This window comes from Archocentrus centrarchus, unplaced genomic scaffold (assembly GCF_007364275.1).
Source record: "Archocentrus centrarchus isolate MPI-CPG fArcCen1 unplaced genomic scaffold, fArcCen1 scaffold_32_ctg1, whole genome shotgun sequence".
NCBI lineage: Eukaryota > Metazoa > Chordata > Actinopteri > Cichliformes > Cichlidae > Archocentrus > Archocentrus centrarchus.
In genome coordinates this window covers 1,539,302-1,554,328 of record NW_022060260.1, presented here as the reverse complement: position 1 = coordinate 1,554,328, position 15,027 = coordinate 1,539,302, and the positions used below count along the sequence as shown (strand labels likewise).

The 15,027-nt window shown below is 44.6% G+C and overlaps 1 protein-coding gene across 1 annotated transcript in view; it reads left to right on the top strand.

Moving 5' to 3' along the window:
* Positions 1-13,479, top strand: part of tpcn2 (two pore segment channel 2) — a 29,539-nt gene extending 16,060 nt beyond the window's left edge. The window contains exons 8-25 of the mRNA XM_030724160.1: positions 857-956; positions 1,047-1,112; positions 1,198-1,262; positions 2,955-3,046; positions 3,169-3,250; positions 4,340-4,429; positions 4,529-4,648; positions 4,775-4,834; positions 6,284-6,412; positions 7,091-7,140; positions 7,393-7,492; positions 8,553-8,624; positions 8,709-8,782; positions 9,004-9,094; positions 9,657-9,739; positions 9,863-9,944; positions 10,833-10,924; positions 11,022-13,479. Coding sequence (XP_030580020.1) covers positions 857-956; positions 1,047-1,112; positions 1,198-1,262; positions 2,955-3,046; positions 3,169-3,250; positions 4,340-4,429; positions 4,529-4,648; positions 4,775-4,834; positions 6,284-6,412; positions 7,091-7,140; positions 7,393-7,492; positions 8,553-8,624; positions 8,709-8,782; positions 9,004-9,094; positions 9,657-9,739; positions 9,863-9,944; positions 10,833-10,924; positions 11,022-11,100 — 1,527 coding nt within the window. The 3' untranslated portion in view covers positions 11,101-13,479. The remainder of the gene's footprint in view (positions 1-856; positions 957-1,046; positions 1,113-1,197; positions 1,263-2,954; positions 3,047-3,168; positions 3,251-4,339; positions 4,430-4,528; positions 4,649-4,774; positions 4,835-6,283; positions 6,413-7,090; positions 7,141-7,392; positions 7,493-8,552; positions 8,625-8,708; positions 8,783-9,003; positions 9,095-9,656; positions 9,740-9,862; positions 9,945-10,832; positions 10,925-11,021) is intronic.
* The last annotated feature ends 1,548 nt before the right edge of the window (positions 13,480-15,027 follow it).

Genomic DNA, 15,027 nt, shown 5'->3' with positions numbered 1-15,027 from the left:
TCTATCGCAATCAGCATCGACATCGGTATCTGGATTGTTGTTGGGCCCCCCCCTGGGCCCCCTGGATCCATGGGCCCCGGGGCGCCAGCCCCACTCGCCCGGTCGGTAATACGGCCCTGGTGTGTGTGTGTGTACACCCCTGTCTCTGTAGCTCTGTCAAAGTAGTTTATCAATTACAAATAAAAGATGAATTTACAAATGAAATGAAGCCACAGCAGCCATATTATTGGTCAAATAATTGCATTAAAAATGCTCCAAAAGGCTCCAACAGCACAAACATGCTCCAGGGATCCAGTTCAGGGACTCAGGTTAGCTGAGGTGAAGCCTCCCATCTGTCAGTCAGAGAGGCCACGCCCCTAATAATGCAAACTTTAAGTATAATTTAAACATTTTTCTCTTTTTGTTTCCAGAAAGGTCTTATTCTAATCATGTGTATTTTAGAGGCACAGAGTGAAGTCTTCTGGAGGCTGAAAGCCTCAGTTTTGCACATTTTTATTAACCTTTACAGGATTTAGTCAAGCACAACATGGAGACCACCATCCTCCCACCTCACAGCTACCTGTTTCACAAGCCTGACGGTGTGAGCTCGACAGCTGTGTAGGAATTTTGATTAAAAACCACTGAAAGGTTTTTAAGTATAATTTAAACATCCTCCCTGTACAGCTGTTATGAAGGTGGAAATTATCCACAGAGACCAAAGCAACTTCTGTATCAGCTGTAAACATGCTTATTTCTGCTGGAAAGCTTTAACATGGGAGTCTGTGGGGACTGACCCGCTGTGGCGCCCCTGCTGGACTGCAGAGGAACTGCAGGTGTCGGTGTCGGTTCATTGCTCCGTCTCTGTGTTTGCGCTCAGGACTCGAAGAAGAACGGCGAGTGGGAGTTACACTTCAGGAACCTGCCGAACTCTCTGACCTCTCTGCTGGTGTTGCTCACCACAGCCAACAACCCTGATGGTACACAATCAGTCACATGATCAGCTTCCACAGTCAGTACTGTTTATTTTTACTGGATCTGACTGATCACCTTTTTTTGCTGTGTCACAGTGATGATCCCAGCCTACTCCCTAAACAGAGGCTACGCCATCTTCTTTGTGGCCTTCAGTGTCATCGGTAAGCAGCGATTAATTATGATATCAGCATTAAAAATGTGTTTGATGGAGATGTTTCAGAGGGGATCTGTGTGTCTTCCTGGCAGGAACCTACTGTCTGATGAACTTACTGACAGCCATCATCTACAACCAGTTCAGGGGATATTTGCTGGTGAGTCACTCGTCCAGTGACTGGGCTCTTCCAGCTCCACCGTCTTTGATTGTACTTGTCAGCCATCATTAGCATGCATCAGGGTTTTATTTTAACTGAACACATGGCGACTGCTGCCCGAGGCTGGAAAAGCGGGTGTGTCACTGACCTATGACGTGTGTTTTGTGTCGGGACGGGAAAAAAACAGGGAAGGAGGGGAAGCAGTCACGAGGAATGGTGATTTCATAACATGAGGTAATGCTGTGTGATGACTGTCAGTGAGCTGGCGTTCATTATAAGAGGCAGTTCCCATAAAACCTACGGTCACAGTAGAAGAAGAGGTAGGATCCCATGTTAGATCCAGCTACATTTCCCACAATGCACAGCGCAACCTCAGCATAGTTTATGAAAAGCATATTAAATCATGTTCCTGGATGTGGAGTTTCCTCTTTTTGTTTGCAGAAAGGTCTCATTCCATTTATTTGTGTTTTTTGGGGCACAGAGTCAATTTTTCTGGAGGCTGGAAGTCCCCACCACTAACACCAACCCCCCACCCCGACCCCCATACACACACGAGACCACAGTTCGACTGCCACGCTGAACTGCATGTTTCGTTTTTATTCATTGTTTCGTTCTTCGGTTTATGCAGAAAGCACAACTTCAGGTTTAGTTCAGGGGTGTTAAACTGCTTCAGTGAGGGCCACAGGAAATGAGATCACACCAAGGGACACACACACACACACACACACACACATACATATATAAGCACAATAATCCATACTGATTACAGATCTACATGAGACCTCACAGCTGTGCACTGAAGAAACTCTGTTTGGCTGTGAAGTTTCTCACACCTTAAAACACATTTTCATCTTTGGAAACAGGATTTTTCTTCCTCCGTCTCCTCTCCTCACGCCTGAAAGCTAACACGTCGCAGACTTTCCTCCTGCTGTTGAGTTGTGCTGACTCTAATGAAAAATGATCCGGTACAACCAGGAAGCCCCTTCTCTCTGCTGCGTGCTCGTATCTTGACCCTGCAGAGCACCGAGATGATTCACAGGCACAGTAGCATTCCCCACATCTTAAAGTGGTCTTAAAGAAGTTTGCAGGACTTTTCATGCAGTTTACAACCTGCAGAATCAGGTGTAGGAACTGTGTAGAGGTGGATTGCATGTAGAAGATGCAGAATGGACCACCTTAAGGAGGATCAGCTGTGAATAAGTCTGCGCTAAGTGAAGAAACACATTATCATACGTCCCGCTGTTTTTTTATGTCAGTTTGTGAAGTTCTGACACATTTGACTCAAGTCTGAACCTCAAGGTTCAAATGGAAACCAGGAGGACAGTCCTCTAAAGCCATGTGAAGCCTCAGAAACTAAATGACATGATGCTCTTGAAAGCATCACTGTGGCGGTTTTACACTCCTAAGTGAGTCAGTACTGCCACCTGCTGGAGGAGTAGAGGCGTCTAACTGCATTCTAACAGTGTAGTCCTGTAAGCCGCAGCAGCAGAAACACACACAGCTCCTTCTAATGTGGAGTCAGAGAAATCATGTCAGACATTTAGGGAAATCTCCACATATGATTTTGAGACATGAGAAGAAAACAGCATTGATCCTTGACCATCACCACCAGGCAGCCCTGAGTGGCAAAGGCAGGATCACATGGTCCTCACAGGTGTTTCCCAAAATCTTTCTGCTCGTGTTTTTGTCCAGATGTCGGTCCAGACGTCCATCCTGAGGAGACGACTCGGGATCCGAGCAGCTTTCCAGGTCCTCACCTGTCAGGGAGCCCAACAGGCTGCTGGGTAAGACTCTCACAAGTGTTCTTCTCATCACTTCAGAGCAAGTGTTTCAGTATGAGGAGCTGTCAGAGCTCCGATCAGGCTCAGGAGGACAAGAAGGACTCACACACTCCTCTCTCTGTTAGGGCGCGTGTTTGTGTTGGTGCTGTGCTGCAGGTGATGTCCACAGTGAAGATGAAGAGCTACTACAGAACAGCCATCACTACGGTCAGAGCTGACACACACACACACACACACACACACACACACACACACACACACACACACACACACACACACACACACACACACAGATTTTTACAGCACAAGTAAATGAATGACATTTCTCTTTCTGTTCTGATCCGTGGAGAGCGACTTAATACTTTCAGGTGTTTTTATTTATTCACTCACAATATGCCAAAACTGATGAGTATGTCCTACATCTGCCTTCATCATCTCATCTCTTAAACTGGATCATTATTCCGAGTTTGTGTTAAAAACAAAGACTGTGCTGAGGAGCAGTTCAGTTGCAGTTTTTTTTACACAAAGCTTTCTTCTCCCCCCAAATCAGTTTGAGGCTTTTTGCTCTGGTTGAAGATTATTAAACCAATCAGAACATCACGCTTCATGTAAACGACTAAAAACATCATAGGTGGATCTTTTTTATTCTTTTCATAAAAGAGCATATTACACTCCAGATTTACCTAAAACTGGTACAGTCTGACAGATTCTTACAAATATTTTCTTACTTTTTGTTTCTGAATTATTATCATTTATTACTGTCGGCACCAAAGCTGAAAATTCCCTCCACAGCAGCTGGAAAATGAGTCACAGGATCCAGATTAGTTTCCCGGGAACATCATGATGATCTCGCCTGAGTTTTTTTACTTCTGTCTGCTGTATTTTTGATATGATGCTGTTTCCTGAAACATTCTTCCAAAAATTCCCGAAGCCAAACCCAGATTAACTCCAGACGTTCATCACGTCTAAGCTGGGCCGAGCCCAGCCTCTGAGAACGTTTCATATCTGTTTTATAGTTCTTCAGTCAAACAGACTAAACTAAACACTGAAACTTTTTGGTGCATTTAATAAATCTCATTTTATGCAATAAGAAGAACATTCTTCTTCTTTCAGCTGCTCCCTTTAGGGGGCGCCACAGCAGATCTCTGGACTCATTTCTAATTCCATCTATCCTGCTCGCTCCCAGTGAAGAGCTGAGCATCTTCAGCTCTGCCACCTCCAGCTCAGCCTCCTGAAGGTCTTTCACAATAAAACTAATTTAAAAGAGCCTCTCTTCCCGTTCTTGTTACACAACAGGCAGCGCAGCAGTACACAGACGACGGCTTCATGGATCGAGAGCAGTTCACCAAGATTTTTGATGAACTCGATAAAGACTGCATCAAGGAGGTAGAGCTGGGCACACGGGCTCAGACATGCATTCAGCTTTATGTCTCTGTTACTGTATCTGACTCTGTGTGTGTGTGTGTGTGTGTGTGTGTGTGTCAGCACCCTCCTCTGCCTCAGTACAGCTCTCCGACCCTGCAGAGACTCCAGCTGATCTTCAGTCACTACTATCTCGTTATATTTGGAAATGCTGTGGCCCTGGCCAATGTTGTGTGTATATGTGTAAGTAACACACACACACACACACACACACACACTCTCCTTGACCGAGCAGGTCGGCCTGTTGTAACAGAAGCTGTGTGTGTGTGTGTGTGTGTGTGTGTGTGTGTGTGTGTGTGTGTGTTTCAGACTGTCCTGGTGTTGAATTCTGAAAAGTCCACAGCAGAGAGAGACAACTTTGTCTTGGAGGTAAAACAGTCGCACTTTAGTGTAAATGTGCTGAATTTTTAAACCGTTAAAGTGGCGATCTCAAAGATTTCACCCCTGGTTGATCTTTCTGTGAGCACATAGAAATGAGCTGGTCATCTCCAATCATCAACTTATGGGGCTGAAAAAAATGGAGTGCCAGCAACTGCAACGCCTCAGGTCAGGGAAAAGCCAACAAACAAGAATCCCAGAAACTCCCTGACAAAAATGCAGTTCACATATTCCAGCTGCACAGGACCAAATCCAGAAAAAAATCCAAGAAAACAACCCAGTGTGACAGCTGAGTGTTAAATAAGTCAACAAAATGAGACCTGTTTAAATGGAAATGCTAAAACATGAAGCACTAAAGCTGCAGTTCCTCTGCAGTCCAGCAGAGGCAGCAGTGAGTCAGTCCCCATAGACTCCCAAATAAACATGTTTACAGCTGATACAGAAACTACTTTGGTCTCTGTGGATAATGTCCTCCTTCATAACAGCTGTAGGAGGGAGGATGTTTCTATAACTCACCTGTTTGCATTATTAGGGGTGTGGCCTCTCTGACTGACAGGTGGATGGTGACACAGGCGGCTGTAGCTGCTAGCTGTCTGCTAGGCTTCAGCTCAGCTAACTGGAGTCCCTGAACTGGACCTCTGGACCATGTTTGTGCTGTTGGAGCCTTTTGGAGCATTTTTAATGCAATTATCTGACCAATAATATGGCTGCTGTGGCTTCATTGGACTAACAGACCGTCCAAGAAGGCGGAGCTCCAGTTTGCTGAGTGAGATTCTTTTTATTTGGATGTTACTGATAATTAGGTGTGTGTGTGTGTGTGTGTGTGTGTGTGTGTGTGTGTGTGTGTGTGTGTGTGTGTGTGTGTGTGTGTGTGTGTGTGTGTGTGTGTGTGTGTGTCTGTGTGTGTGTGTGAGAGAGAGAGAGAGAGAGACACTCCTGTACAGCCCGTGGATGCAGGCTGATAACCAGGCTCCTCAGTACTCCACCCTGTCATCCAGATGGTCACTTTTGGCTCCCAAACACCAACATGGTGGTTTCATCCATCTTTTATCTACAGGCTGTGGTTACCTGGCTGAGAAGTTATTACCTGTTGTTGACTGCAGCTCCTTCATTATCTGACTTCCTGTCAAGCTGTCGCTGCCAATAACGACCTGAAATCTGTTGTCTTGTTGCAGTAAACTCACTGACAGACAGCTCATTTCCTGTGATTGTCAGGGTTGACCTTTCACCTGTTAGTACAGGGATGCCTCTCCAGACACCGTGACCACAAACACTGCAGCACCTTCATCAGAGATCAGAGATAGTGACTTCGCATTTATTGAGTACAAAGTCTTTGAGATTGCCTCTTTAAAAGTGTGTTGAGTTTGAGATCTTTCTGAATCTGTAGGTTTTCCTGCTCAAACTAACAGCAATGAACTGATGTCACTCTCTCACCTCCAGATCATCAACCTGTGCTTCATCCTGTACTACCTGTTTGAAATGTGTGTGAAGATCTTTGCATTTGGCTGGAAGGCGTACCTGTCCTACAGGAACAACATCTTCGACGGCTTCCTTACCGTCCTGTTATTGGTAACGCCGCTCACACTCTGATTATTTAATACTGGGCATCAAAGCTGCCGACAGTCTGAGGTCCTGCTGCAGAGCAGCATATCTCAAAGCCTTTTTTCCTAATTGTGTTCCGACTCTGGCGACAAACATTTGTAAAATATGGAGAGGGTGAAGGCCGTGCTGATGGTCACAGATAATCAGGAACCAACGCGAGCAGAGGTTTATTTAAAAAGACTGAATAATGGGAACATCTGCAGGCACACAGCCTGTACAGCACAAACTCTGTTTACCTTAGAAAGCCTCCTGCACGTCACGTAGGTTTGCAGATGTGTCAGTTGTTGCACCCACTTCTTCTTTTTCCAGCAAAATGGAAAGAAATTAGGGCGCTCAAGACTTTTGCACAGTGTTGTGTGTGCGGAGGATGTTTTCAGTTTCAGGAGTTTTGATCTTTTTTGTTCACCGTTTTCCACCTGTTTAAGGTTAAATAGCAGGTAGCCAGTTTGTTTCCCACCGTCACAAAGTTATGACATCTCAGCAGCCTGGTTGCTGATGGTGCTGGAGCAACATTAGTTATGATGTCATAGGAAGAGCACCTCGTGCTTCCTGTTTTCTCCCTGTGTCGACAGAGCGCTCTGAAATGAAGCTGCAGAGTGAGAACTGAAACATGAGTGCTAATTCCTTTTGTTTGCTTTCTTTCAGGCCCTACAGGTCACCATTTTTATCACCTACAGGCTTCCGTACTCTCAGTGGTAGGTTTGTGTTTATATCTGTGTTTAAGTTTATTTTGTGTATTTTTGTTGTGATTCAAGTCCAGTGAGCGAGTCAAAAAGATCTCACCTCACATGTTTCAAATGTAAAACTTGAACTGAGAATTCAGTTTTTGAACTCAGACTCAGGCGGTTCAAAGACACTAAACACACACTCGTAAAGGTCCAGTAAAAACACACGTTCAGGTAAAGATGTGCCTGAGAACCTGACCTCTGACCTCTGTGTGCTCGCAGGGAGCCCTCCTCTCACGGAGTGCTGTCGCTGTGGGAGATGATCCGCCTGGTCAACCTGCTGATTGTCGTCCGCTTCCTGCGCATCATCCCAGACATCAAGGTACGAGCACGACAATGATGATGCTCAGCTGTTTACATTCCAACCCACCAATCAAAATGCATCATCTGTGTCAGAATAAACAGGCTGGAAAACAGAAAGCAGATTTTGTGCTTTGTACTTAAAAAAAGGCCAAAACCAAATATAGATACACTCAAAATGTCTTCAGTTTCATCTTTGACAATCAGGGTAATTTTTTTCAGCATCTTTGGAGCTTCAGTTTATCGAGCTCAGGATGTTTGGGAATCAGCATCCTTCACGCTGCCCCCGATGGACCGCTTCATCTTCTAGTTACAGTAAAGCTAACAGGACGGCCCCGTTAATCATCTGACTTCATCTGGTTTTCAACAAAGTGACATGAAGGATAAAAATAGACTCCCACTTTCAAAAAGTCAGGACACTGTGTAAAATATAAATATCTCATGAACCCATATTTTATTCCCAACATATCAAATATTTAAAGTGAGAAAATGAACTATTTTAATATAAATCTGAGTTCATGTTGAGTTTGATGGCAGCATCACGTCGCTAAAGCTGTTACAGGGCCATATTTCCAGCTGTGCAGCTTCTGCTCTGCTTTAACATCAGTCCATAAACATCTGGAACTGAGGACACAGCTGCTGGACTTTGGGAGAGGAATGTTGTCCCGTTCTGTCTGATAGAGAATTCTAGCTGCTCAGCAGTCCTGGGGCTGCTTTGTCCTATTTTTGAGTTCCTGATGCTCCAGATGTTCTCAGCTGGTCAAAGGTCTGGACTGCAGGCAGATTCAGCACTTGGACTCCTCTGAAGCCGTGCTGCTGGAATAGCTGCAGGATGCGGTTTAGCGTCATCCTGAAGTAGTGAATTCATGAAGTAGTAAAAAGTCTCAGTTTAAAGCTTTGATGTGAAGCAGCTCAGACTCCCTCATCTTATACTGCAGTGGCTGGAATAAAGGAAAAATGGCAGCAAAGAGTAAAACACAGCAAATCGCTGCTCTGTGTCTTCTGTCTTCATGTAAACACACTGCAGCCTCCTCACCAGCTCATTTCTCCACACGTGTCCTTTTCTGCCTCCTGCTCTGCAGCTCATGGCCCTGGTTGCGAGCACGCTGTTGGACCTGGTGAAAAACCTGCGTGCGTTTGCAGGGATCCTGGTGGTGAGTGATGTTTCAGTCAGCTGCTCGGCGCCCTTCTGAAATGTCCCCAGACTTACTGTAACAGTAAAAGCTGTTTGTGTGCAGGTGGTGTACTATGTGTTTGCTGTGTTTGGGATCTGGCTCTTCGAGGGCGCCATCAAACCGCCTCTTGACGCCAGGTAAGAAGCCTCCTGCACTGAGAGCCACAGACTGTACAGAAAAGATGGAAGTTTGCTTTCACATTAAAGGAAAATGTGTAAGATTTGTAACCCACCTGTAGAGATCCAAACACTTCATGAGGACATGCTGTCATCACTGTGTGTGTGTGTGTGTGTGTGTGTGTGTGTGTGTGTGTGTGTGTGTGTGTGTGTGTGTGTGTGTGTGTGTGTGTGTGTTGCAGCTCCACGGAGAACACCACGTCTAACTTCAGCATGGCGTGCGGGACCTACGAGCAGCTCGAATACTGGCCCAACAACTTCGATGACTTTGCTGTGAGTAACTGTTACAGGTTTTTAGCTCGTCTCACCTGGATGAGTGCAAACACCTCCTCACCTGTCAGAACCCAAAGTCCACAAAGTCCAGACTGAGCAGAATCAGCAGCCTGACATCAGCCAAGAGGCAGGTTTTCCTCCCAGCGTGTCTGAGATCACGTTACGTTTTATTGATCGCGCCTCGTGCGTACCTGCACACACCTTTTAGATGCTCAGAAGTTTTCTGATCTGATCTGCAGCAGGAAATCTGAGAGCTTTTAATAGTTCTCATCTTTGAGCCTTTCTGTCACTTTTGCTGCTCTTGTGAAGCTTTTTCCCTGTATAAATAAAGATTAGTATTATTTTAGTAAGCCTTCTCACTGCTTACATTTACAGGATCAAGTCTGGTATTAAAACCATATTTGCATTGATTAATGTGAACTGATGAATTTCAGGATGTTGGTGATGTTTTACAGGCACATTTTTGATAATTATTTCAAAGAAATCCTCAGAAACTTTCAGATTAGACGTGTTTGTAGTGCAGCGGGCTGCTGAAGCGCCTCTCCCCCCTCTCTCTGCTCAGGCTGCCATCATTTTACTCTACGACGTCATGGTGGTGAACAACTGGCAGGCCTTCATCGACGCCTACAGCAGATACACCACAGAGTAAGAAACCGGCAGTTTACAGGCACAGCAGCTTAATTATGATGGTTACTGTGAGGAGGAGGATGATGATGATGATGATGATGATGATGATGATGATGATGATGATGATGATTTATTTCTCAGGTGGTCCAAGATCTACTTTGTGTGTTGGTGGCTCACCTCCTCGGTCATGTGGGTCAACTTGTTTGTGGCGCTCATCTTAGAGGTCAGAGAACACAGACTCACTCAGTCATTGGAAAAAGCTTTGTTCTTCATCTTCATCAGTGCAGCATAAAGATGACACAGAGATGAAGGATCAAAATATTTATCTGGAAAAAGACACCCTGAATAAACTGGGATAAGAAAAAGGTCGTTTCGAGGGAGAGAGCGAGCTCTCAGTCACAGATAAATGTGCTTCGTTAGCTCAACTCGACCTTTTTAACACTTAATTTTAAATAAACATGTTAGGGGGACATTAAAAGGTCATAGGTCATGGAGTAGTGATGGTGCTGGAGTCGACATGTAGAAACCATTCACTGTTTCATACAGCTGGGATTTTAATCTCATTCATTCAGACTCTGTAAGTCTTGGTCTCATGCTTAAGCCTGAGATTAAACCACATTTATGCCTCTGATCAGGGAATCAAAGTTCTGCCTCAGAAAATATTTGGATTTCATCAGTTTAATTATTTTATTAATGACTCCAGTCTGACTTTCACACTTTAGTACCTTCATCATGCAGCTCCACCACTTTGCTTCAGCACAGACTTCCTCCTCTTTTCTTTAATACCTGAAGTCCACGAGAAGGAACTTCCTTCGCACACAGTGAGCAGGCAGCAGCTAAACTTTGTCAGAAAATGTCAGGCAGCTTCCCTTTTGCTTCTGGCTCCGATTACCTGGCAGCAGGAATTCATAGATCATGTTTTGGGAGTGAGAGGAATCCCGGAGAACATGCCTGCAGGAGGCGTTGTGGCTCTGCTGAGTCGAGCTGTAGCTTCTTCCTGGTGGAGGATCACAGTCGTTCTTCAGCCACACGCTGCACAGATTTAAACTTTCTAAAATGCTTTGTTTGCACATTTCAGTGCGTTTTTAAAGTTTTCTTTCTTTTCTAACAGAACTTCATCTACAAGTGGGATCGCAGTCACAGCTGCTCTGTTGTTGATGTGGAGAGGATCAGATACGAAACCTCGGTTCAGCTCATATTCAGGTGGACGTTTATTATTTATTTATTTATGAATCCAGTGGTGAAATGTGCTGGTGGGCCCACGGCTCACTGCCTGTGTGTGCGTCCTGTGTCTCTGCAGAGGGCAGATCCAAGAACCAACAGAAGAGGAATTAGTTTGTCAGCTGCACCAGCATCCACACCTGCACCTGCAGTGGTGACACGGGCGCTCACCTGCAGTCAGGACGCTGCTGCGGACGCACCGAGAGGTCGAAGCTCTGCCTCCGTGCCATTTTAGATTACTGTAAATCTGTTTTTAGTATTTCTGAGTAAAACCACTGTGATTGACTCCACTGTATTTAAAAAGGAAAAGTCAAAGTGTGAAATTGCAGTCAGATCCACATTTTACAGACCTGCCAAAACAGCCTGCGATGTAACGCTGCTCACGGAGCTTCAGTATGAACCACCAAACCTTCAGGAGGCTTCGGTCTCTGAAATGTTGAGATTTGCACAGACAGCGAAAATAATCCAAGAACATGACCTCATCAAACTGCTGCTTTAATGCAGATCTGTCTTCACTGTCGGCCGTCCACCCTGAAACTATCAACTGCAGAGTGAAACTCGGCTTTTACAGCATCGGATCGGTTCATTTCCTCAGTCACAGCAGCTCTGAGAGCTGCACAGAGCTGCATCAGTATTACCGGAGCGAATCGTTCTCCACAGAACAAACTGAGGGGCAGGACTTTAGCGTCTGTCCTGTTTGATAACCTTGCAGAGGTCAGATCAGGAAAGCACAACCTGCAGGTTTAATGCATCCCTAAAAATCCAACACACACGTTTCCTCTGCAGCGCTGTTTATTCATCTAACTCAGGGGTGGAGCTAAAGGCTCGAGTAGGGCCGACTAATTAATACAAACCTTAAATATCTGACCTTTAAATTTTATGAATTTACCCCACAGAGGAGCAGCAGCCTGGGAGATGTTAAAAAAATACAGATCACTGGATTCAACCAGTTTCTTCAGATGGAGAAATGTTTTCACTCCTTCATATTAAAACTGGGATCACAGTCCCTGGAGTAGTTGTGTTATTTAAAAAATTGTAAGATATTAATGACTTTCTTGCAGTTTTGACACTTTCCACTCCAGGCTGCAGGTTTAATCAGCACTGATCTCCACTGGTTTGCTGCGAGTGGTCCAGGTTTGCAGAGATGTCTGCAACTGACGTCCATCAACTGAGTCACTGAGCCGAAGGAAGCGTGACTCTGTCCATGATTATGATGCAAACACTGATGGCATCTCCTCTGAGTGGAGCTGGAGTGTTAGTTATCCCCATGTTTCCTTTGTGGATCAAGTTACAGAATCATTTGTGTTCGTCTGAGGTTTTCTAAAGGCCCGGGTGCCATTTAATGCTGTCCTAACGAAGGGAGGGGAGCTGACATCTCCAAAACAGGGCAACTCGCATCAAAACTATCCAGATGGATAAACAGCCCTACAGGCCCCAGGAAACGTGGATATTTCATCATCTTTGTCATCTTCATCAATTAGACACCAGCTGTTCTGCAACTAGAACCTACACAAAGACATAGAGACAGAAGCTGCAGGGAGCAGCGACAGCAGCGGTCTGATGAACCCTGCAGGGACTCGGCTGCTGTCGCTGTGTTCAGCCTATCATAGCCCAGATGGGTTCCTCACGCCCTCCTGTGTTACCTGCACACTGCTCCTGTCTGGTGTTGTTATGTGTACTGTGCATGTGTCTGACTCAGATTCCTTGACTTGCTCGTCTTTAGGCTGCCCCTGACTTCAGGTCGGGACCTTCAGCACTCACAGCCTGAGGTGCTGAAACGCTCCTCCTGCTCAGAGCTCCTCACCAGCAGCAACAAAGAGATCGGCTCGAGCAGAGTCTGAGTAAAGCTTCGATGGTCCTCTGCTGCTCGGTTTCACTGAGAGACATCACAGACGTCTGACAGAGAAAAGCTCAGAGGAAAGTCTGGTTGTTCTTTAAGTGCTGAGTGCACTGGAAGGATGGACGCTTTGTTTGGCCCTTCTGTGCGGTTTTCCAGGGGAGTTCCAGGGAGCGTTGTTTGTTGGGTTTCCCCTCCTGTGATGGAAGGACAAAATTTTCTAGGAACCCGGAAACACTTTTAGCCAGAAGAGCACTGACCTGTTCAGCTTTTTGTCTGTGAGGGTGCTGCACTTCATGGGGAAATAAAAATGTTCATCTCTCAAAGGATCAGATCTGATCTGTGGTGTTTTTGGCCTGTGGCCGAGCGCGCCACGAGGTTTCACTGGAATCTGATTACAGACTTCCTGCTGAGGATCAGTCAGGCAGACTGCACAGATAAAGAAAAGTGCTTCAGACAAACAAAGGTGTCTGTTAATGCTTTCTATTCTCACGCAGACAGCAGTGAGGGAAGCTCAGGGAGCGCTGAGGCTCTGGATGAACATCCTCTGAGAGTTTAGTGGTGCTGTGCTGAGTCAGTTCGGTGGTACAAGCTGTGAAACCAGTGGATTCAGTTCTGTTTACTCAAAGGGCAAAAAGGGAAAAACTCACCTTTTGCATGAATGTCCCAAAACAGACTTCAAATAAATGTTTTGCAGAAACTCAAAGACGTGTTTTGTGATCTTATTTGTGTTTCTCTTTGTTTTATCAGCCGGCTGTACTTGTACTGTACTCGTAGTGTGCCTCTCCTCTTTTTCCTTCACTCTCAAGTTCTGGAAATTCCCAACTCAAAGTTGGTGCCACTGATGAGTTTTTATTTTATTTTTTTATTATCTTCTGAATCCCATCTTTGTAGTGACATTATTCAGAAGCCTCAGTTGCTTCAAAGGTAATGATCACGTGAAATAAATGTGTTTTGTGGCTCTTCTGCATCCGTTAATGATGGAAATGTCTTCATATCTAAACAGAATCAACACTTACCTGCAGCTTTCTGAATTATCTCATGTTTTTAGTGTTCTTCTGTTCCCACCATCCTCTCTAAAACTGGGCCTACACTTACTGATGTAATTGTAGTAAAATGATCATGGAGATCTTGTGGAGCTGCAGCTCAGGTCAGGGTTAGGGTTAGCTTTAAGTTGTTGTACCACCCAAGCTACAATGAGATACTTTATCTTCTGAGAGTGTGGGGACGATATTGGCTGCAAACACTTTTCTTAAAGGAATACGATTCATATTCAGCAGAGTGACAGCAGTCACCGTTAAAATGTTTTTGTACAACACAGAAATCTTTAAGTGAGTCCACTCTTCCTGTCTCTGAAGAAGACACAACAAAACTCAACAACCGCAAATTCCACTCAGCACTATTACACACACTGCTGTAAAAGCGTCATATTCAGAGTAAAATAAATACTGTGGCAGTTCATATTTCCCAATAACAAGCTTGCTGAGGTAAAAGGGGAACAGGAAGTGTTGCAGGTTCACTTCTATTTAAACAAATATATATATATATATATAGATATCTATATATTATTATATATATATATAATATATCTATATATATATATATATATATATCTTATATTATATATATATCTATATATCTCTATATATATCATTATCATTATATTATATCTCATATATCTCATATATCTATATATCTATCTCTATCTCTATCTCTCTCTATATCTATCTATCTTCTCTTATCTTTTCTCTATCTCTCCTATCTCTCTATCTCTTTATATCTCTATTCTATCTCTTTATCTCTCTCTCTCTTCTCTCCTATCTTCTCTCTCTCTCCTTCTCTCTATTCTTCTCTCTCTCTCTTCTCTCTCTCTCTCTATCTCTATCTCTTCTCTCTCTCTATTCTCTCTCTATCTCTCTCCTCTCCTCTCCTCTCTCTCTCTTCTCTCTCTCTCTCTCTCCTCTCTCTCTCTCTCTCTCTCTTTTCTCTCCTCTCTCTCTCTTCTCTCTCTCTTCTCTCTCTCCTCTCATCTCTCTTCTTCTCTCTCTCTTCTCTCTCTTCTCTCTCTCTCTCTATATCTATATATATCTATATATATATATAATGTGTAGTTGGTCCAATCCACATCTCTGAGAAACTGCAGAAGTGAGGTTCAAACAGCAGAGCCTGCGCTGCGGCTCCGGCTCGGCAGGGGGCGTTCTGAACGTAAAAGAGGTTGTTTCAGCCGTTAAAACGCAAAGAAGAAGAG